The sequence below is a fragment of the Patagioenas fasciata genome, chromosome 27 (assembly GCF_037038585.1).
Source record: "Patagioenas fasciata isolate bPatFas1 chromosome 27, bPatFas1.hap1, whole genome shotgun sequence".
NCBI classification, from domain to species: domain Eukaryota; kingdom Metazoa; phylum Chordata; class Aves; order Columbiformes; family Columbidae; genus Patagioenas; species Patagioenas fasciata.
In genome coordinates this window covers 3,078,795-3,100,762 of record NC_092546.1, presented here as the reverse complement: position 1 = coordinate 3,100,762, position 21,968 = coordinate 3,078,795, and the positions used below count along the sequence as shown (strand labels likewise).

Here is a 21,968-nt window from a genome sequence, read left to right as displayed (position 1 = left end):
CGTTCCGCGTGCAGAATTGGCTGTGGAATCTGTGAGAAGTGGGAGAAAAAAAAACAGGGAAAGAAAACACATTTGCGTTGGCCGGGAATCGAACCCGGGTCAACTGCTTGGAAGGCAGCTATGCTAACCACTATACCACCAACGCCCTCTGACAAATGAGCTTCCAGCCTCCCTCAGCAAGCTCAAACACCTGGACCCAACCATATTCCAACAGCGGGGAGGGAGAGAGTGCAGCGAGCGCTTACACTAGCACCATAATTGTCCCGAGGCGGCAATAAATGCCGAATAAGGGGCCTGTCTCGAAGGCTGAGTGCGGGAAAAATATTCTGTTCGCGATATTTTTTACGCTCTGTCAGCCTCATTTCTCTTTCTACCCCACCCTCGCTAGGACGAGTAGGTCCGTCCTCCCGTCCAGACTTGGTACTTTCCCAAGTGCGCGCGCTCCCGCCCTCCCGCCCCGCGCGTTCCCGCCACTTCCGCCGCCGGGTGAAAGGTCGCGCTGTGGCAGGCGGCGGCCGCCCCCCCCCCCCCGTCCCCTCCCCCGTTTCCGGGGCTGCCCCCGAGTCCGGGACATGGAGCCGGAGTGACGGACTCGCCGGCCCCCCCGCCCTCCCGCTGAGGAGCCGCGTCCCCGCCCGCCAGGGGGAGGTCGCCGCGCCCCGGGGTGAGTGAGGAGGGGTTGGACCGGCGAGGCGCGGGGTTTCCCCCCACAGGTACGGCCGGGGACGTGGGGCCCACCCGGGGGTGAGAAAGGGGCGTTTGTTCCCTCCGTGGGCCGCATCCCCCCTCCCCTGGGCTGGGGGTGCCTCAGGTATTGGTGGTTGGTTGGTATTGGTGTCCCCACTCCCAGGGCTCGGCCACCCCTCGTCCTGGGGGTGCTTGTCCCCCCCCCCCGTTTGTCCTTTAGGTCTCTGAGGGGATTGCTGGTGTTTCACCCCCTCAGCGATTCGGGGAACGGGGTCGGGGGGTGTTCCCCCCCAGCAGCCTGTGCTCCCCCGGGTGGGTGAGAAGCTGCTCGTTGCTCTTTCTCCACAGGCAAAAGCCGCCTCCAGCCGTGGGGGGGACACAGGAGCTCTGGCCCATGGGGCCCCCCCTCCGGCCCATCCTCCCCCCACAGCCGGGCCAGGAGCTTCTCTTGGGGCTCCCAGCTCCTGTCAGGGCTCCCAGCCCCTCTCTGCACCGCAGGGGTGGACACGGCTGCTGCAGCTTTTGCCAGAGCTCGTCCCTCTCTAGAGAAGCCCCCACCGGTTTATTCCACCCTCAGTTGCTTTTATTTTTGGAGAGGAGTTCCCAGAGCTCCCAGCCACGGCAGGGATGTGTTTTAAGGACTTCTCTAGGTGACTGTGTTGCTTTGGCTCTTCCCAGACGCCCCAGGCCCTGTGGGGTCTTGTTGACAAACGATTATCACGATTTGCACCGGATTTCTGATCTCTCGTCTCTGTTTTGTTCGGTTTCTTTGGGTTCAGCATCAGAGGATGTTATTGTTCCTTGTCTCTGTGAAATGTGTGGGCTGTGGCGGGTGGGATGAGGGTGAGATGTTCCTCTGAATCATTAAAAACGCAGAATAACGGGGACTGGAAGGGACCTCGGGCGGTCTCTGGTGCAGCCCCCGGCTCAGAGCTGTGAGATCAGAGCAGGTTACTCAGCATTCCCGAGCATCCTCCTGCTGCCCTTCATCCCTGCGCCCAAAATTGCCCTTAAATTACCAAGTGCTGCTACTTCATCCCTCTCTGTTCTCCTGCAGTTTAGGAACTTCACTGCTGGGGCCTCTTGTCTCTCCTGATCCTCCACGAGTGTGATTTTGGTGGAGAAATGGCTGTTTGGGCAGCCCGGCGCAAAAGATAGCGGCCGGTCCGGGGTGTGTCTGTGATTCAGAGCTCTGGCCAAGAGGAGACAAAGATCTTTGTACTTGAGAGGACGATAGTGACAGTAGCACCTTATGCTTGTGGAAAATGGGTTTGTGCGGGGTGCCGGGGCTCCCACACAGCATCAGGCCAAGGCAGGGACAAATGTGGGGTTTTTATGTCCCGGATGGGACTGTGACGCTGTTGGCAGTGGGGCTGCTGACCCTCGGTCTGGCTCCTTATGGTGTCCTTTGTTTGACTCTTGCCTTGAAGTTTACAGCCCACAGTTCCCATTTCTCAGTTCTTAGTGCCTGATACTTCAGAGGATTTAAAGATTTTGGGAGGGAAATGAAAGGAAGAGTCAGTACTGAGGATTCTCAAGTTTTAAGAAGAAATCTTTAGGAAAGAAAGACCACAGAGTTCACCGAGCCCCATTGTTCAGGTGAAGAAGTCTCTTGGATTTATCTGGGTTGTTAACATCCAGCATGTGTTGGTGAAACGATTCGGATTGTGAAATGCAAACCAAGGATTTTGTTTGTGGAAATGTGACCTACAGAGGATGCTTTGACACAGCCCGATTCCTACGAGAGGGGAAACTGCAGCTGGATGAAATGTGCTTTTTTCCTCTTCCTCCCCAGTTTCCTGTCCTGCCCAGCTCGCTGAGTAGTTAATGCAGAAGATAAAGAGGGTTCGTCTGGAAAACGAGACTGCAGGAGGCTGGAGAAGGTACGTGTCCCGGTTGCTCGTGTGGGACAGAGCGATGATCAGCTCTTGGAGGGAAGGAGGTTTCTGAAGAATCCCAGGTACACAGTTCTCCCCTGGGAGCATCAGGAAGTGGCTCAGAAAGATAATTTGTTTCACTCGCTTCCAATTCCAAGCTTTACAGTTGTTTTTCTAGTGCTGATGTCCCACCTGTGCTGGCTTGTTGCCTTCAGACTAAGGTGTCTGCCCATGCAGTAGTAACATAGTAGTTATGTAACTACCTCCTGCAGAGAAGGACTTGAGGGTCCTGGGGGATGAATGGTTGGGTTTGCAGCCCAGAAATCAAATTGTATCTTGGGCTGCATCTCCAGCAGCGTGGGCAGCAGGTTTGGGGGAGATTCTGCCCCTTTGCTCTGGTGAGTCCCCCCTGCAGTGCTGGTCCAGCTCTGGGCTCCTCAGCACAGGACACACGTGGACCTGTTGGAAAGGTCTATCGTGTTGCCAAATACTTGCTGCATTTTGTCCCAGAGGTGGCTGCGGGGAGAGATGGAGCCATTCGACTTTCATTTTACTCTGTGGAGTCAGAACCCAGGTTTTGTGCGACCCCACGGCGCTCCAGCGATGACGGTGGCATTTCCCAGCACTTGTGTAACTGTGCAGCGGCTACTCTGCTTATCCCGCTACTCCCCTCTGCTCTAGTGTCAAAGCCACCATGATGAGAGCAGCACCAAACTAAAGTTGTGCGTTTTAGTTCTCTAGTGAATCATAAAATCATGGCAACATCATCTGGAAGGGACTCCAGCCTCCAGTCTTGTTTGGTCCATTTACTGCTATGACATTTGTGGACTGTTTCAAGCCCTTAAAGGTGCAACTTTCCCTCGTGAGGAGTCGAGCTGGCTGAGCAAAGATGTTTCCTCCACCTGGGTGAGAGTAACAAGAGGGTTTGGTGTCTTGAGCCCAATCCAGATGATTTTAATTGAGTGAGTTGACCTGCAGTGCGATCGGGTTGAGAGAATTGTTCCCAGTTTATGAGTTTTTGTGGTCTTCTCGTCATGTGTTTTGACAGGCAACACTTCTGCCTGCAGATGTGATTTGATTTGCTGTAATGGAGACCCTGGCTATAGACAGCAGAGGCCACAGATGCTCTCACAGTCTTAAAACATCCCGTCACGTTCTCTTTTGTGGTTTCACTTGATCTTCCTGCCTGGCTTTGATTGGAAAATACTCTTTACTCATTTTCAAACTGTGGGCAGTAGATACCAGGAATACCTAGATTTGTTTCACAAACTTTTTCTTTATTATTTTCACATTTGGTACAATTTGGGGACTGAACAATTTGAAGATGTGGTTGTATTTCCAGCCCTTGTACCTGTAGTTTAAGGAAGTCCAGGTTTGCTCATCTCCTGCTTTAATTGCGTAGGATATCAAACTAGGTGAGAAGTTCCTTTTAGAGAGTTTGTTAGAAGGTGCAAAAATCCTCAAGGAAGTCTTGGGGTAGAAAATGGGCAGAGGCGAGTGTTTTCTTGTGGTGATACATGTAACCATCCTTCTTTCCCCTGGTTCCCTCCGCCGGGAGAACTCATGACGCATCTTCCTGAGGCTGAAGTCTTCCACATTCAGTTGGTGTATAATTCTCGTTGAATCCTTCATCTCAGGAGCTGCTCTCCTGTCAGAATGCAGGTCACTGTTCGGGAAACATCTCATTTGAAAATGTAAATGTTGGGGCTGCTGAGGACAAGGCCTTTTTTGGTGTCATCCTCAGGCACTGTTTTGCCATCTTGATGCCGTGTCAAAGGAAGCGATTCTGTCTCCGTGGAGCAAACTTCTCCAGCCTGACTGTTTCTGTAAACTGAAGTTGTTCTCAAAATCTTTGTAACGTTCTTCTGGATACCCCCCAAAACAACTAAAATGTCTTCATGGAGGGAAACCCAGCTTCTCCAACAGGGTGACAAAAACTGGTTTCCCTAGTCTTGGTCTCATTCCTGCTTTGCAGCAGATGACATCACTGACCTTGGGCAAGTCTGTCAGTCCACTTCTCCTCACATTAACATTTGCTGGAGTGGCGTGTGGAGGCGTTTTTTGTAGACACTCATTCAGTAGCTGCCAGCTTGGAAATGTCTGAGGAACGCGTGCCACGTTTTGCAGGGTACAAGCAGGGTCTGTTCCTGCTGTCTTCTTTCTGTTAGCAAAGGCAGTCGCGCTGTTTTCTTCGTGTTTTGCCATCTCTCCTACTTCATTCCTGGCTGCAACGGCTCTTCAGGTAAGTGAGGTGCTGTGCTTGGGCTCTAACCTCTCTTTTCTGTGGTCTTCCAGGGCAGAAGTTTATGTGCCTTTGCGATAGCTCACAGCTTTGATGACTTATCCATCCAAATTCCTGGGCTGGTTTTCCTTTGAGTCAAACTGATTGTTTCCTGTACTAGAATCTGCTGCTTGTACTTCCTTTAACAGCTTGTTTCTACAACTAGTCTTGGGAGAGCGAGTTTTCTGAGGTTAATGTCTTCATTTACAGGACTTGATATGGGAGGTGGACTTTTCGATACATCGATGTGTGTTTAAAATGTAATCTTTGAGTGCAGAGAATCCTCAGACCTGTAGTTTAAAGAGCGCTTGTTCTCCTAAGCTTGTTGCATGCTTAGAGCTTTCTCTAAGCAACAAAATAATGTACCTGCTTGATTTGAAGGCTTAATTCTCTCCCTCAACTCCTCCCTCAGTTTTTTGTCCAGTTCTGAAGGGGAAGAGAGGATGACTGCAGTGGATGCGCTATCAGACAGCTCTGAAGTGGTCGAGATGGAGGATGTGCCTTCCCAATTCCAGGTGCAAAAGCATTCTTGGGATGGGCTGCGTGACATTATTCACAGCAGCAGGAAGTATTCGGGCATGATAGTGAACAAAGCTCCCCATGATTTCCAGTTTGTCCGGAAAACAGAAGAGTCCAGCCCGCACTCTCATCGTCTTTATTACCTGGGTAAGCCAGCGTGCCAGGTGCCGGGTGGGAGTGCGTTACGGGAGAGCTTCCAATCTAAACAGGCGGGGAAAAGGATGGGAGGGATCTCCGTTTGTGAGATGGGGGAACCGAGATTAAGTAATGTGGCGTAAGGTTTGCACGCTCAGCCTATAGCAACGGCTAGTACTGAGAATAAACCTCGATTTAACTCCGGATCGGGGGGAAGCGCTGCCTGACCAGACTTACCTCGTGATGGAGGTAGAAATGCTGCGTCCTGCGGCAGGCCAGGCAATGAGGCAAGAGAAAGGATGTCCCTCAAATTCAGGACTTAGGAGAAATGGGATTTACTCGATTGATCAACCAGACTGACTTTCCAAGGAATTCGCTGTCAGTAATTACTCATTATATGTTGCAAGTTGTAGGTATTAATGACAAGGTGGTGGTGTCTCCCTGCTTTAAGTACTGTGTTGATAAAATGCTGTCAAGAGTGGGGGAGGCATAAAAAAGACGAGGTGGGGATTAACTATTAATGGTATTCACAGGGAAATAGGACTGAGAGACAGCAGAACGCTGTGTTGTGCAGGTCCCTCATTACAGCCGGAGCCACAATGTAATTAGTGACAGAGTGGTTGGATTTTAGTAACCGGATAATTTTGTGGTCCGTAGCATGGGAAGCTTTATAGACTATAAAGAGTTTGTTGTGCTTTGGGGCATGAGCTGATTGTTACTGGCCCGGTAAAGAAATTGCCTGATGTGCAATTCCATACAGCGACGGCTTTCCTGAAGTGACCCCGCTTTTGTTCTCCTTTTTTTGGGTCTGTGAGTGTAGGTCACTGTAGGACATCGGGTGCTGGATTTGAGGGACTGATTTGTTTTGTCATTGAGCAGCTCCTGCGTGTCAGTGACTTGATTTCTTACAGTTGCTCAAACATTCTTAGGCACGAGTGCTGCTCTAAAGAGCAGTATCCAGAGCGAGCGTATTTTTCGTGTTGAGTCTGAGCAGTGAGACTTCATTTAAAGCTGAATGTATTTCAAGGCCGAGTTGACTTTGATACAGTTCTTTATCTAGATGGCTAAGGGTCTAATTGGCTAATTTAAAAATAAATAAATGTTCTTCTATTGTATGAAAAGGCAACCAGAGCAGGTATCGGGTGGTTGGTTTTCTGCAGGAGTGTGACCGGTGTAGGAGCCAGAAGCAGGAATGAAGACACACGAGTGTCTTTCCAGTGTTGTCTTCCTTAAGGAAATTCACAGAGCAGGTTAATCCATCATTTCAGATGAGAATCTGCCAGGTAACACCAGGGAACCTCTTCTCAGCCATTCCTAATAAAGGGTAAACGCTGCTGCTTTTTATTGCCGTAATGAGCATCTTTTGAGTGGCATCCCACGTGCTGTTAAACGCTCAGAACCCACTTCAACGGTTCATGAGTGTTTAACATCAGCGTGCTATTCCTGTCCCGATGTTAAATAACATTCTCAAGTTGGTGTGTGAACACTGCTAGCGACTGCGTGCCAAGGAGTGGGACGGAGGATTCTCAACAACTTTGCCGTAGAAGTTGAATCATTTTCTTCACTTGCGAGCAGAGTTTAAAAGACGTGGAGATGAGGTCCTTAGGGACGTGTTCTAATGCCAGGGTTTGGTTTCATGGTTGGGCTTGATGATCTTGAGGGGCTTCTCCAACCAAAATCATTCTGTGATTTTTCGTGTAAATGCTGATTGTAGTCAGCCCGAGGTCACTGTAGAAAGTACTAATGTAATAAGGAGAAAGGAAGTCCAGGTCACAGCCGCATGAGTGCCAAATGTGTGTATATATAGTAATTTGTTCCTATCTGCAGTTTTTTCTAATTTGGACATCTTAAATCATTCTTGGGCTGTCCCCATAGAATTTTTTGTTGTATCACGGCAGATGCTGCTTATATTAAACACCACATGCTCAGCACTTTGGTGTTTCGGTATCTCTGAGGATTATATGCTCACATATTGCTTTGCTTCCTGAGCGCTTATTAATATTTCAGTTTTAATTCTAAGTACTGCTGGGTTAATCAGCTCAGAACTCTTTCTGTTCTGCCCAGAACATGCACAGAGCAGACGATACCAGGGACCATTTCTCTGTGCGAAATTCTGATCTAGGGAGTCTCTACAGCGTTCATGGTCTTTGATTTGGTTAGAACTGCCAATATCGTGTGTCAGGATATATTATTTTTCATTATTGTTTCAGAAATTGGATAAAGGCCAATTTGATTATTTGATAACCACAGGCAAAAGCTTATTGGAGATGACAAGGTCTTTTGACCGCGTTGTGTACTGTTTCCTATTGGAAGGGGCTCTCTAGAGCTTCCAAGCTTTTTCTCCCCCTCTTGCATGGTGTGTTTGCATGAATGAGGTCCCTGGAGCACATTTCTGGCTCAGAAATTCAGAGAGTAACGTTGAGTCACCCATTCAGGGAGTGGCTTTTTTAGAATGAATCTGGGGCGTGGGCTGAGTCCACGGAGAGGAAACGTGGACCTAACTAATTCTGAAGAGGTTGTTTAGTGTTAAGCCTGGCTTAGGGAAATTGCTAAATAAATTAATATCTACATTTAAATAATTTAGATATTATTCTGGGATCGAATTGAGAGCTGGTAAAAGCCTCTGAACAGTCCCAACCCCTCTGTTATCAAGGACTTTTGTTTTCATTTTTCCAGCTTGCTCTTGGTGCTGTTTGTCCTGACTAACAAATCTTAAATAGGATGATGCTTTTGTCCTCCTCATAGGAATGCCATATGGCAGCCGAGAGAATTCCCTTCTTTACTCAGAGATTCCCAAAAAGGTACGGAAGGAGGCCTTGCTGCTCTTGTCATGGAAGCAGATGCTGGATCACTTTCAGGTAAACCAAAACGTGAAGAGCCGGATTGACGGCGCTTGGGACGGTTTGGGTGATGTGGGTGCTGCTCTGCTGAACTGTAGAGCGTGTGAGACATTGAGAACGGTGTCAGTAGGAACGTATCGAGAATTGCTGCGCTTCACAACGCAAAATAGTTACTTGTGTGTGTGATGGAGCTGATGGTGAGCGTGAAACAGCAGTGGATGTGGTGAGCAAAGGGCTGACTGAGCAAGGAGGACTCGCTAAACCATCACGGAGTCTCCCTCAGACTATAAACCATCAGCACAGGGCTCCTTTCTTCTGAGTATCACGCTCAGTGGAATGCGTGTCTGTCATCTTTCCTGCTTTTAAGGAAGATGGGAAAGTTGAATTTAAACTGCTGCAGGTTCTGTTGTGAGTGAACCAGAAAGAGAGTGAATTTCCCCTTCCCTGATTTCAGTATCTCGGTGTCCAGTGTCGCTAACAGCGTTAATGAAGAAGAGAGTGGAGGGTCTTGCTCTTTCTTCCTTGCTAAAAAGGTTCCTGCTGGAAAAGAATTTAGCTGTCTTGACCCCATTTGGATCACTAGTCCCTTTCAGGGTAATTCAAGATCCCCGGAAGAGCTTTTGTTTGCAGTGTCTGACATGGAAACTGTTTGTGAAGGCTGTAGATAACGTCATTAAGCTAATTGGTTACATCTGATTTGCATAAGCAGAGCAAGCACAGCTGTCCTTGGTTCATGCTCAAGTGCTGACTGCAGAAATGATGGATTCACAATTCATCCCTCTTACATAGAGGGAACTTTGGGGTGTGTGATTGTTTTAGTCCTCCTGGGCAACACCTGTAGCCTGTAGTTATGGACTGATGTGGTGAGACTGCTGGTGGTATTTGGGCATTCACAGACTATCTGGTGCTAGTCGTGGAGCATTCCTGTTCTGTGAAAGCTTCTCTCCTTGCAGGTTCTTTCAGATTTTCCTTTCCTTCAATACTAGGCAACCCCTCATCACGGGATGTATTCTAGAGAAGAGGAACTTTTGAGGGAACGCAAGCGCCTTGGTGTTTTTGGTATAACGTCTTATGATTTCCACAGTGAGAGCGGCCTATTCCTCTTCCAGGCCAGCAACAGCCTCTTTCATTGTCGAGATGGGGGCAAGAATGGTTTCATGGTGAGTCTGCTAAGGATTTTATGAATATCACCTGAAACGGACTTAATGTTTTTGGTTGGAAATGGCTGCACATCTGCATCTGTTTGGTTCTGCTCATTTCTCTTATGTTCGGGCTATGGTTACAGCTCATTTCATGTGCCTTTATTTTAAATACGAAGCTGGTTTGGTTCAGGGCTGTTTCTGTGTCTGTCGCTGTAGGTGTCTCCGATGAAGCCTCTGGAGATCAAGACTCAGTGCACGGGGCCACGAATGGATCCCAAGATCTGCCCTGCCGACCCTGCCTTCTTTTCATTCATTAATAACAATGATCTGTGGGTAGCAAATATTGAGACGGGAGAGGAGAAGCGGATGACGTACTGCCATAAAGGTACCTGCTGCAAAAGGAAGCTCCTCCTGACAGACTTAGGCTGGAATGGCTCATTTCTCAAGATCACATTCTTCTTTTGGATCAGCTTTTTTCAAGGAGATGTCAATGCAGTCTCATCTTTGTTCGTCTCCAGGCTTATCCAATGTTCTCGATGACCCCAAGTCTGCTGGTGTAGCCACTTTTGTCATTCAGGAGGAGTTTGATCGGTTCACGGGCTATTGGTGGTGTCCCACAGCTTCCACGGAAGGTCAGTGTTCTGCTTATCGAATTCTGATGCTGTAACCACTGCCAGCCCCTGCTATGAATGATAATTTTGAGCGAGCTTTTCCTTTGGCCTGGGTTTGATCTGTGTCTGAGGCGGCCGTATGAAGGAACAGAACACAGAAGGGATGTAATTGTGCTCCAAGGAGTATTCGCAGCTGGTCGCTCGGCGCTGCGGTTGCACGGGAGGTGCAGACTCTGCCGCAGTGCTCCAGGCGAGCCAGAAACAGCTGGAAAACACTCCAGCAAACATGCTCGCTATCTTTTCCCAGGTTCAGAGGATTTAAAAACACTGCGGATCTTGTATGAGGAAGTGGATGAGTCAGAGGTGGAGATAATTCACGTTCCTTCACCTGCCTTGGAGGAGAGAAAAACAGACTCCTATCGGTACCCCAGGACGGGTAAGTGAAATACCGCGGGGCTGCTAATGCAGCTCTTGACTCCTGCTGGCAGAAGCGGTGGAATTTGTGCTGTAAACTTTGCATGATTAATCTAGGTACTTACTAGGATGGTAGAAGCTGCTTGTAAATGTCGAGGCCTAATTGAGTCTCTGAGCCCAAAATCTACTGCAAGAAAGGAACGGGATTTAAAGTTCAGCTTAAAGGAAAGGATTGCGGAGAAAATGAAATATACCTGATGGCATATTGTGGAATACATTTTTTTAATCCCTTCTTCCTTCTTCCTCCTGAGAACATGCACAGCCAACTAGGCAAGGCAAAAGCAAACTTTTCCCATACCCAGAATGACTCCTGCGATTCCAGTGATGTTTGCTCACATACATAATTTGATATTTGTACATTCACGCACAGCCATTTTAGCAGGACCAGGGTTGGTGCTTCTCTAGAAACTATTGTGTATAACAATACAGTGTTCAGATTGGTCATCTTGTTATTTTTTCCTTCTCTGCAGGCAGCAAAAACCCCAAGATTACATTAAAACTGGCAGAATTTAAATCGGACAGTAAGGGTAAGGTAAGTGATAACAGCCCAGAATGGGAGGGTTGACTCCTCCTGAAGCTCCCTAGAAGTAAGACAAGGTCACTAAGAAATCTGAGCCAGTTTTACCCTTTGTTTTCATTCCTCTTGTAACACCTGGTTCTGTAACGTGTTTATTCAAGAAGCAGAAAAGCTTTAAAATGCTGACAAGTCTTATTCTGGTGGAGAAGCAGCTGGGACGGGGAGGGTAGGCGAGATGTTGGGTTCACTGGCTGTATACCACGTCAGGAGGGTTGAAGCCCCATCTAATCCTGAGCTTCAGTCCCTGGCTGTCCCCTTTTCTGAGGATGAATGCCGAAATCCTTTAGCATTGAAGCTTGTTTTTCCCTTCTCCTGCCATTGCTTCTCCTGGCCTGGCCCTTGCTGATGCCAACAGTTAAACTTCCTTGCTATCCCATCCCCTAAGCTGCCGTGGGAGGAGGTGAGGAGGTCTGCGAGCGGTTTGATTGGATTTTGAACCTTCCTTTTGCTGCAGATCGTGTGTGCTCAGGACAAGGAGCTGGTGCAACCATTTGCTGCATTGTTTCCGACTGTGGAGTACATTGCCCGTGCTGGATGGACCCGAGATGGCAAATAGTACGTATGGTTTTCTTCCAGACTAACGCTCCCAAGGGCTTCCCTGGCTGAACTATTGCAGGCCCTCTACGTGCTTTGTATTGTCATCATGACCCCAGTTTTAAAGCCAGAAATGGCACATGAATATTTGGTTTCTTCAGTGTTATAACATCCTAAAAGTAGGAATTAATCAAATGTAGACTGGAGTGACAAGCTGTGGGATTTAAGTCACAACCGCAGAGCTAAATGACATTGATATATTAAGCAGGCAGTCCTAGGGAATTATTTTGAGCTGAAGATGTTTAATGCAAGTACAATATGCTTCCTGCTGAAAATGAGAATGTCCTGTAAGCAGTTTTATCGTTGTTCATTGATCCGGTTTGTGATCGATGCCAAATGTATCACGGGGCAGTGGGCACATTGCAGGGTTCCAAGTCCTTTGTGTGTGTGTACGAGAGGAAAGATTGCTCTGTGACCGTGATCTCCCAGAGCTCTCTATTGCTCCAAATGCGATGCAATCTGGTCCTGCCAGCCTTGCCCCAAGAGTTACAGGATTCACCCCATTCTGATCGGTTTGAAATTTTAAAGCTCTTAATTTTTCCCCCCTCAAGAGCTTGTTCAGTAGTTTCTGTCCAGGTCAAGTTAAAGTGATTTAACTCCCTTTGAAGATGGCATCCTGTAACTCATTAATTTTCTGCTCTTGAAACTAAATTCACACAGCTTTACAGAAGGTAATCCCCTCAGTGATCCTTATGCTCCGCACCGGAGCGTATCTAAACGTGCTGAACACATCAGTTCATGCAATCCAGAGTCATGGAGATGTTAGGGCAGAACTGGCTCTTTTGAAAGCCGATCTCAATGGTGGAACTTCCCTTGATGCGCTTCCCGGCCTCGGGCAGCCGCACTGCAGCGCTGGTTTGCTGTCCGTCGTGCAGCACAGCACCGCTTCGAGGGACTCTCCTCGCAAGGAACGGGCTGAGACCGAAGCGATTCCGTCGCTTGGTAGTTGTCTTCAGTCTGTGCTTTTCCCTGCGTGTGATGAGGAAGCTACAAATGGATCACTTTTTAGCTCATTAGCAGCTTGCGAGAAAAACAGGCAGTGCTTTTTGATGGAGGGGTGTCGAAGGAAGAGTTCCCTTCTGCAGACAGGGTTCTGTTGACAGTGGTCCCTTGGAATAGACACCGGCAAATCTGTCAGACACCGTGTCTGAGCGATACCCCTGTGAAATACCAGAGTTGTTTGGCAATCCGCGCTTGTTGGCAGAGCTTCCAGGAGATTAGAAAGCGGCGGTGAGGGGAGAAGCTTTGCATTCAGATGCCTCTAAATAATTTCTGCTGCTGGGGGGAAACGGTCGCATGTTCTGAGTGTCAGAAAGGGACATTTATTTTGTGGTGCTGACATTCACCTCCGACTCCTCTCCCCAGCGCCTGGGCTATGTTGCTCGACAGACCTCAGCAGCGGCTGCAGCTCGTCCTTCTGCCTCCAGCGCTCTTCATTCCAGTCCCAGAAAACGAGGAGCAGCGAGCCGAATTTGCCAAAACCGTGCCAGATAATGTCCAGCCATTTGTGATCTATGAAGAAACCACTGATGTGTGGATAAATGTAAGAGGCTTGGGGCTGGGAGGAGAACACAGGCTGCCCATTCCTCCCCATAGCTGACTATTTTCATGTTGGCTGTGTGTCCGGTTTAGTCCATGCCCCCCGCCTAAACTGCTCAGTAGTGCCAGATTCGGTGTTAATTCAGGGGGTTTGAGGATCCTGCCATCTCCTTGCAGGTGGAGCTGTTCATTTGATTAATTCTTGCTGACATTCAGGGCGAACACAGGCGTTTTGGACATGACGCTTTTGGATGTAACATTGTCGTCCTTGTGGGGTTATTTTATTACAAAGATTAAATGGCTTCTTGAGGCATGAACAACCCTAATCCCTGGAATTTGTACTTATTTAGGTGGGTAATAGACATAAGGGACAGGAAATAAACTTCGTTCTCTTAAAATGAAGCATCGTGGTACTGAAGTGACAAAGGGACCTGGAGCTGGCACTGTGGCCTCTTCATCTGAGCTACTTCTCTGCCCTCTTATTTTCCTTTGAAATCACAGTAGTTGAGCACCGACTCCCTTGGCTACATCTCTGCCAGGTCAATACAAATCACTCATGGGTCTTTTGCCTTGTGTGACAGGTCCACGATATCTTCTATCCTTTCATCCAGCCGGAGGGAGAGGAGGAAGAGCTCTGCTTTATCCGAGCCAACGAGTGCAAAACAGGTTTCTGCCACCTGTACAGAGTCACGGCGGTTCTCAAGCAGGGCAGCTACGACTGGGTGCAGCCGTACGCACACAGCGAGGGTAAGAGCTGTACTTTGTCGGCGTTGCAGCTTTGGGAGCTCCCTCTCTGATTTGCTTCCCTTGTCTTTTGGAGAACACAGGGATTTATTTTCGTGTTCTTTCATCTAGATGATTTCAAGTGTCCTATCAAAGAGGAGATTGCCCTGACTGGTGGGGAATGGGAGGTGTTGGCAAGGCATGGATCGAAGGTAGTGGTTATTTTTATTCTTTTCTCTGTGTTACAGCTCTGCGTTGTCTGCCCACCCTTCTGGCCTACGCCCTCTGTTAGGCCTGGGACCAGCTAGAACTGCTTAAGCTTCATTTTGTTTCTCTTTTTATTGCTGCTTCTGCTTTCCCCAGAAGTGCTGTAGTCGGTGCGCATTGAACTGATTGCCTTTTTAATCAGACTTCAGATTGCTCCTTAGGTAAATCCCACAAGTGAGTCAGGCCGTAAAAAAGGACACAAGGCTGAGGTTCAGAAGCAACAAAGAACCATTTTGTGGAGGAGCTTGGGATTGCTGCCTTTGCCGAAGCGTTTTAACCCCAATGAGTACCGGTGAATTGGAAAAAGGTCCTAGTGCACAGAGTGAACTCTTGGTTTCCAGCCGATCCCTCAGCAGAACCTTTAGGAAGAAGGCAGCTGGGGAGTGTAACACAATTTAGAATATGGAGAAACTGGATCTGTTATTGGTTGCAGAATAGCCAGAAATGAATTTTTATTAATCTTGTAGAAATCTAGTGCCATCTTTTCTTGAGGAATTAACTCCGAGTCTGATCTTTACCGCTCCCAGCTGATTTCTGTCAAAATAAAGACCTTGTCTGTTCGTTTCCAATTAATCTGATTTTTCACTTCTCGCTTTTTAAAAGCCCTACAGCTCCGTGCATTTGATTTCTGCTGCTTTTCCTCAATCTGCAATTAACCTGCTGCCCCTCCCCATGTGGATTCTCACTGTACATGCTGTTGATTTTGGCCGCAGCTCTTCCCTGCATGTGTTGGGGCTAAAATTGTGTTAGCAGCAATTATTTTGATGCATTTGTTGCTCCACAGGGCTCTGCCCAGTTTTCCTGGCCAATTGAGTTGGATGTTTTTCCCTTTGCTGTCCACAGCGGTCTTCAGACCGTGGCTTAGTCAGAAATAGCATCTGGGCTCCAGCACTTGGAAACTAAGGTGGAAAACAGTTTGGTGACTGTTGCTGGATCGATGCAGTATTTAAAAGCTGTTGTCTCTATTGTGGCTGGCTGGGTGGTTTTCAGAAACAGCTTTATCTGGACATTAAAAACATGCTTAATGTGGCTTGAAGTTTGGTACTGTTAGAGCTATTAGACTGATCCTTCCACAGATGGGGATTCATGATCATGGTTGCTGGAAAAAATATACCTATACCCTTATAATCCAGACATACTACAGGATGATACTGTATTTAAACACAGAATGTTGGTTGTTTCACCTGTGGGGGACAGAGCCCACCTTTTTATGCTCCTTAGTAAGCAAATGCTTTGAGTCTCTCAAAAAAGCTGAGAAATGGCTCTTTGTTGGACTCTGTGCGGTTCTCCGGGAGCGCCGCATGTGTTTTCTCTCGCCCCTGGAATGAACAGGCGTTGCGTGCGGTCCCCAGTGCCACCAGCAGCCTGTCATGGTCTATTTGTGCTTCGCGCTGACTCTGCCTGGGGACAGGCTGGTTGAACTGGCAGAGGAGCAGCAGTTGTCACCCTTCTGTCACTGAGCCCTCTCTTCTCCACACAGATCTGGGTCAACGAGGCCACGAAGCTGGTGTATTTTCAAGGCACGAGGGACACCCCGTTGGAGCACCATCTCTACGTTGTCAGCTACGAGTCTCCCGGAGAAATCGTACGACTCACCACGCCGGGCTTCTCCCACAGCTGCTCAATGAGCCAGGTTTGTTGTTTCTTAGCTGAAAACCACTCTCATCTCCTGACTGACAGGGATCCTGACTGGGAATGGTGATGAATCATGACCAGTAATGAGTCCTGAGGGCTTCTGTGTCGTGGTTGAGATGTGGGAGCTCTTGTCTGAGAACTGCACGGAAGAAATTAGATGTGGGAAATGAAAGACTTGGTTCTCACAAACTCTCCTCTCTCCCGTCTGCAGAACTTTGACATGTTCATCAGCCACTACAGCAGTGTGAGCACTCCGCCTTGCGTGCACGTCTACAAGCTCAGTGGCTCCGATGACGACCCGCTCCACAAGCAGCCCAAGTTTTGGGCCAGCATGATGGAGGCAGCCAGTAAGTCCCGTAGAACTTATTGGTGATGGGTTGTGTCTGTGATACTCTTCCTACCAGTGGTAGCCAAAGTGATGGGGAGAGGGAAGTGACCCGAATAACTTCACTCTGAGGGAAAAGGAATTGTTTTACCTTGCAAGGGAGGTAACTTAGTAGGTCAGTCATCCAAGAAATGGTTCATAGGCTTTTAAGATGTTACCGTAGTACCGCAGTGCTCCAGGGTGCGGTGTTTATATGGCTGTGGGTTTTGGTGTTTAGCAAGTGATAGGATGAGAGGGAACAGCCTCAAGTTGCACCAGAGGAGGTTGAGGTTGGATCTGGGGAACAATTTCTTCCCCAAGGGACTGTGGGGCATTGGAACAGGCTGCCCAGGGCAGTGCTGGAGTCACCATGTCTGGAGGGTTGGACAGACGGACATGAGGTTCTCAGGACATGGGGCAGTGCCAGGGGTGGGTTATGGTTGGACTCGATGATCTTGAGGGTCCTTTCCAACCAAAATGATTCTGTGATTCTGTCTTCACAACTTGTCTGAAGGGGGAGGGGGCAAGTATCTGAGATGCAGCGGTTAATTCGTTCTAAGACTGTAGGCTCTAAAGATTTAGATAGAGCTTGCAGCAGCACCTGAACCTCTCCTGCAAATATTTTTTTCCAGTTTACCAATTCCTGTTCTTCACCTTCCACATCTTGCTGTTGCGGCAGGGCACGCTTTGTCTGAGGACACCCACTGCTTATGTTTTCTTGGGTAGTCCCTTCACTCTTTATATGGCCTATTTCCCTCCGCAGGCAGAATGAGGCTGCTTGTTTCCTAGTGAGAGACGTGAAGGCTTGGAACGGTTTGATGTGGAAAGAGCCCCGGCTGGGGTCAAGTTTGAGCAGAATGAGCTTGTTCACCAGGGTAGGAAGCAGAGCCTGGTGCCGTCACTGCATCGCTCATGTCTGAACTTCCTCCGCAGGTTGTCCCCCAGATTACATCCCACCCGAGATCTTTCACTTCCGCAGTCAGGCAGATGTGGAGCTCTACGGAATGGTCTACAAACCTCATGATGTCCAGCCTGGGAAGAAGCATCCCACGGTGCTCTTTGTGTACGGAGGCCCTCAGGTAATCATCCGGATTGTTGGCTGTGGGATTGCTGTCCAGGGCAGAGCTCTGTGTAGCTCAGTTGTGCATCAAGACTTAGGCTTTGGTCAGCACTGAATCTTGGTTCTGACCTCTGCTTCAAACCTCAGGTGATTTCTCCAGCGCTCAGGCCGATTTGCGTGGCTCTGATCGCTCAGTTAGCGGCTGCCATCCGGCTCGGGGTCCTACACAGCGGGACAGACAGAGGAGGGTACTGGAAAGCGGCTGCTCAGCTGTGAAACTTTCCTGCCCTCCTTTGCAGGTGCAGCTGGTGAATAACTCCTTCAAAGGAATCAAGTACTTGCGGCTGAACACACTGGCGTCCTTAGGCTACGCCGTGGTGGTGATCGATGGAAGGGGCTCGTGCCAGCGAGGACTCAAATTTGAAGGGGCCCTGAAAAACCAAATGGTAATGTACTTTTTGTTGCTGAATCTCTGCTCGTTTGCTCTTTCTGAGGCTGCGTGTTTCCAATGCGAGCGTTGTTCTTTTCCGTCCCAAGCTTCTGGATGTAGAAAGCCACTAACTTGAGCTTCCTTGTTGCCGTTTAGGGTCAGGTGGAGATTGAGGACCAGGTGGAAGGTTTACATTATGTAGCAGAAAAATACGGGTTCATCGACTTGAGTCGGGTGGCCATACACGGCTGGTCGTACGGGGGTTTTCTGTCCCTCATGGGTCTCATCTGTAAACCCAACGTCTTCAAGGTGAGTCTGGGTGTGGGGTTGTTTTAGGGCACTTCCCTTCCTCAGCGTCTGGAACTCTTGGTGTGTGGCGCTGGCTTTTTCTGCTTGATGTTTCTGGTGGATGGGTAAAAATGTCCCTTGGACATGCCTGTAGCTCCTGGCTACATTGTGCTTACAGGTCATACCTGTCTGAGGCTCAATGGGGTTGTTCCCCAGTGTTTCCCAGTGGAGGAATTAGCCTAGTATCCAATGAGATAACTGACGAGCTGTTCCTCACCCCCTCCCCAAGTCCCCAGTGCAGTTTCTGGATCATTCCAGAAAGGGGAAGAAGCCTTTAGTGCCGGTGTGCAGGAATTCACCCCATTGTGACTATAATAGAAATAGCAAAAGGAGAAATCTGGATTTTACGTGGGTTTGTTCTGGTCTGAGAGACAGAACAGTCCAAGGACTATTTTTTTTTCTGCCTCTTCAGGAAGACAGGGAACCTTAAGCTCGTTAGCACGTGATAATTGAGCCTGTCTCCTGCCACCTATTTGTTTGACAGATTGCTATAGCAGGTGCTCCCGTCACAGTTTGGATGGCATATGACACCGGTTATACTGAGCGGTACATGGATATCCCAGAAAACAACCAGCAAGGTTACGAGGCTGGCTCTGTGGCATTACACGTAGAAAAGCTTCCCAACGAGTGAGTACTGTGGGCTCGAGTGATCCGCGTCAGAACCTGCTCCCAAGTCCCAAAAGAAGGGGTGGATTCTGATCCCGTTTCAGTTGAACTCGTGTGGCTGGTTGTTGCCTTTTGCAGCAAACTGGGGCTTTGGAACCACTGTGCTGTGAGGAGAGTTGGGGTGTTCAGCTGGAGAAGCTCTGGGGAGACCTCAGTGCAGCCTTTCCGGACTTAAAAGGGACTGATAAGAAAGATGGGGACAGATTTTTGAGCAGGACCTGTTGTGATAGGACAAGGCGTGATGGTTTTAAACTGAAGGAGGGAGATTCAGGCTGGACATGAGGAAGGAATTGTTGGCCCTGGGGGTGGTGAGAGCCTGGCCCAGGTTGGCCAGGGAGGTGGTGGATGAACCATCCCTGGAGACATCCCAGGCCAGGCTGGACGGGGCTCTGAGCAACCTGAGCTGCTGAAGATGTCCCTGCTCATGGCAGGGGGGGCACTGGGGGAGCTGGGAAGGTCCCTCCAACCCAAACCATCTGTGATTGTACCCTCAGACCCTTTGCTGGTGGGGGCTGAGGACCACGACTGGTTTACACTGTTCTGGCTCCCCATCCGGTGCTCAGTCTCAGCTTGCTGACCAGCAGCTCTTCTCATGCTGTCTCTCATCCTATCTCCAGGCCAAATCGTCTGCTGATCCTACATGGCTTTTTGGATGAAAATGTGCACTTTTTTCACACCAACTTCCTGGTATCACAGCTAATCCGGGCTGGAAAACCTTACCAGCTACAGGTAGGAGCGACAAGAGTGAAGCAGGAAGGTCCCTTACATCTGGAATGAGAAAAAGTTTTCTGCTGTGTGTTCTGGGGGCAGGAGAAGGTGGAAGCAGCTGCTCCCACATCTTGTTGCAGTGTAGATGGCAGCAAGTGTTTGTTTGACTCGGAGAGGTGGCCGGGAGGTGGCACTGTGGCTGTTTCCTTGCTGGTAGATGTGGCCTGTATCTAAAAGCATTTGAACAGGGCACCTGCCCTCAGGCCTGGAACTTTCCTTCTTGGCTGAGCTGTTGCCGTCTCACTTGGCTGGTGGCAGCGGAGGTGGCTGAGAAGCCTGGAGAAGAGAAGCTGAGAGGGATGTGATCAATGGGATCAATATCTCAGGGTGGGTGTCAGAGGATGCCCAACGCCAGGGTGAGGGGCATGGGTACAGACTGAAACACAGGAGGGCCCATCTGAATATGGGGAGAAACTTCCGTGTTTTGGGGGTGTCAGAGCCCTGGACCAGAGTGGATGTGGAGTCTCCTTGTCTAGAGACATTCAGACCTGCCTGGGATCCTGTGTGATCTGCTCTGGTGACCCTGTGTTAGCAGGGGTTGGGCTGGGGGATCTATGGACGTCCCTGCAACCCAACCAGGCTGGGATGCTGTGGAAAGGGCTGATGCGAGGGCAGCCTTGTCGGCGCTGACCGAGCTGCTCCAGACTAACCGCCCCGTCTCTGCTTCCGCACAGATCTACCCCAACGAGAGACACAGTATTCGGTGCCCTGAGTCCGGAGAGCACTACGAAATCACGCTGCTGCACTTTCTACAAGAATACCTCTGAGAGCACAAGCCTCTGCAAACTGGACACTGACAGCTCGCCTTCCCCAGCCCGTGCCCGCCGCTGCCACCCCCTCGCCAGCCATCCCACCCCAGCACAACGGGCTGAGAGCCCCAACCGGGCCGGGTGTCCCCCCGAGCGAGGGGGGAGGCTGGAGGGCACCTTCCCTTTGGACAGTGCCACCTTCTTTCACTTCCCAAGCTGGAGTTTTGCTCCTGCTCAGCTGCTCGTCCTGTTCTCTCCTCCGGCCTGGCTGTTAATGCTTTCTTTTCTTTGGTTTTTCTTTTGCTGCTACTCCCTCTCTCCTGGGAATCAATGGACTGTGGTCTGTCTCCCAAGGTTTGTGTCCATCTCTCTCCCCCCATCCTTTTCCCCTCCCTCTATGGTTCCCATACTCTCACCTGCGAGAACTCAGTGCCTGTGTTGGAAGCGGAAGAGCCGAATCAGCAAGCTGCCTTAAGCCAGGACTAGGAGGGAAGACAGAACTACCTATCGTTAAGCCCCAGGGGAGCCGATCGCTGCTGCTGCGTCCTGGCCCTGCTGCCACAACGTGGAGCCCTGGGCTGTGAAGGGGGCTCTACAGAAGCATGCAACACTAGTATTTTTCTATTATTTTTCAGTTTTAATTTGGCAGAGCAGATGGAGGAAGCGGCTGGGGTCACGAACAGCGTCCTCGGAGCCCTTTCTCTCACGGCCACTCACGAGCAGAGTTGTGCCAACAGGTAGCGCGGTGGCTGGAGCAGCTGGCTACAACCCGAGATCACCTCTCCGGGCATCAACAGCAGCTTTTTGGGTTTTTTGCAACGCGAGATGGATGATATTTATGCAAATCCTCCCTCCCTCCGTTCTCTGCCCACCTTTCTCCTCCCCCAGCTTTCCGATGTGCACTGAAATCGGCTTCGCTTCAGTTCTCTGCGGGTCAGTGACTGTTCCCTTTGCCCGGCTACTCAGCAAACGCTCTCTTCTGGTTTTTTATGTACCTGCTCAACAGGAACTGCAGTTCTGGGGAGGGGGATATTGAGCAATCGCACCTCAGGGGAGCACATACCCCCCTCAAGCCAAGGGTTCTGCCAGGGGCAAAAAGGAAACAAAACCAAGAAATCCAAACCCAAATGAACCACGTTGACCTGCCCCGGAGTATTTTAAGTGCGTATTATGAAAAGAAAATATTTTTATGGATTCTTATTCTTTTATAATTATGAGTGTAAGATGTAGCGACTCATTAAAATATTGGGAAGAGACATTTGTGCTTGTTTTCGGAGTGCAGGAGAGGGCTCGGGAGGAAGCGGCAGCTGGGCGCCCGTCGCCAAAGCCGCGTCTGTGCTGAAAGCAAAGCGCTCTGTTCGCTTTCCGTGCCGAGCGCTGGAGAGAATATTAAATCCCCGATGTTCCTCGGGGGGAAGCACGATCCACGTCGGGAACCCTGGCCCGCGCTCTTGGCTCCGCGTGACCTCGGCCGAGTCAGACGCCTCGTGTTTGGCACCGGGGTTGGTACCGCGCCCCGACTCCCGTGACCCGGGGGGACGCAGCTGCTCGGATCCCAGCGCTTCCAGCCTCCCCTCCCACGCTGGGACTCGGGGAGCTGCTCGGTGCAGGTGCTGGGCCTGCCCGCGCTCGCCCTCCCCAAGCTCAGCGCTTGCAAAACCCGGCCTTGCTCTTTCTTTCTC

At 49.7% G+C, this 21,968-nt stretch overlaps 1 protein-coding gene and 1 non-coding gene across 4 annotated transcripts; one reads left to right on the top strand and one right to left on the bottom strand.

Moving 5' to 3' along the window:
* Positions 1-73: 73 nt before the first annotated feature.
* TRNAG-UCC (transfer RNA glycine (anticodon UCC)) lies at positions 74-145 on the bottom strand. Its single transcript has one exon. It is a non-coding gene; the product is annotated as a tRNA-Gly (tRNA).
* A 367-nt stretch (positions 146-512) lies between these two features.
* DPP9 (dipeptidyl peptidase 9) lies at positions 513-21,542 on the top strand. 3 transcript variants are annotated; one of them, XM_065858286.2, is made up of 22 exons: positions 513-664; positions 2,483-2,570; positions 5,258-5,360; positions 5,457-5,511; positions 8,245-8,357; positions 9,326-9,499; positions 9,698-9,866; positions 10,000-10,113; positions 10,400-10,528; positions 11,037-11,098; positions 11,598-11,698; positions 13,103-13,280; positions 13,858-14,023; positions 14,132-14,211; positions 15,747-15,899; positions 16,113-16,248; positions 17,199-17,344; positions 17,625-17,771; positions 17,912-18,064; positions 18,588-18,730; positions 19,387-19,498; positions 20,212-21,542. In XM_065858286.2, exons 2-22 carry the CDS (start codon positions 2,515-2,517, stop codon positions 20,302-20,304), a joined length of 2,583 nt encoding a protein of 860 aa, XP_065714358.1. In that variant the 5' UTR covers positions 513-664; positions 2,483-2,514; the 3' UTR covers positions 20,305-21,542. The 3 variants fall into 3 exon arrangements, with proteins under 3 accessions (XP_065714358.1, XP_065714356.1, XP_065714357.1); XM_065858284.2 differs by having other exon boundaries at positions 5,258-5,511; XM_065858285.2 differs by having other exon boundaries at positions 516-713; positions 5,258-5,511.
* The last annotated feature ends 426 nt before the right edge of the window (positions 21,543-21,968 follow it).

Excerpts from the sequence above, each read along its gene's own strand:
- DPP9 (XM_065858284.2), top strand. The coding sequence starts at position 2,515 with ATGCAGAAGATAAAGAGGGTTCGTCTGGAAAACGAGACTGCAGGAGGC. Across the intron at positions 9,500-9,697 it reads GGGGCAAGAATGGTTTCATG|GTGTCTCCGATGAAGCCTCT; the intron begins GTGAGTCTGCTA and ends CTGTCGCTGTAG. Across the intron at positions 10,529-11,036 it reads CTATCGGTACCCCAGGACGG|GCAGCAAAAACCCCAAGATT; the intron begins GTAAGTGAAATA and ends CCTTCTCTGCAG.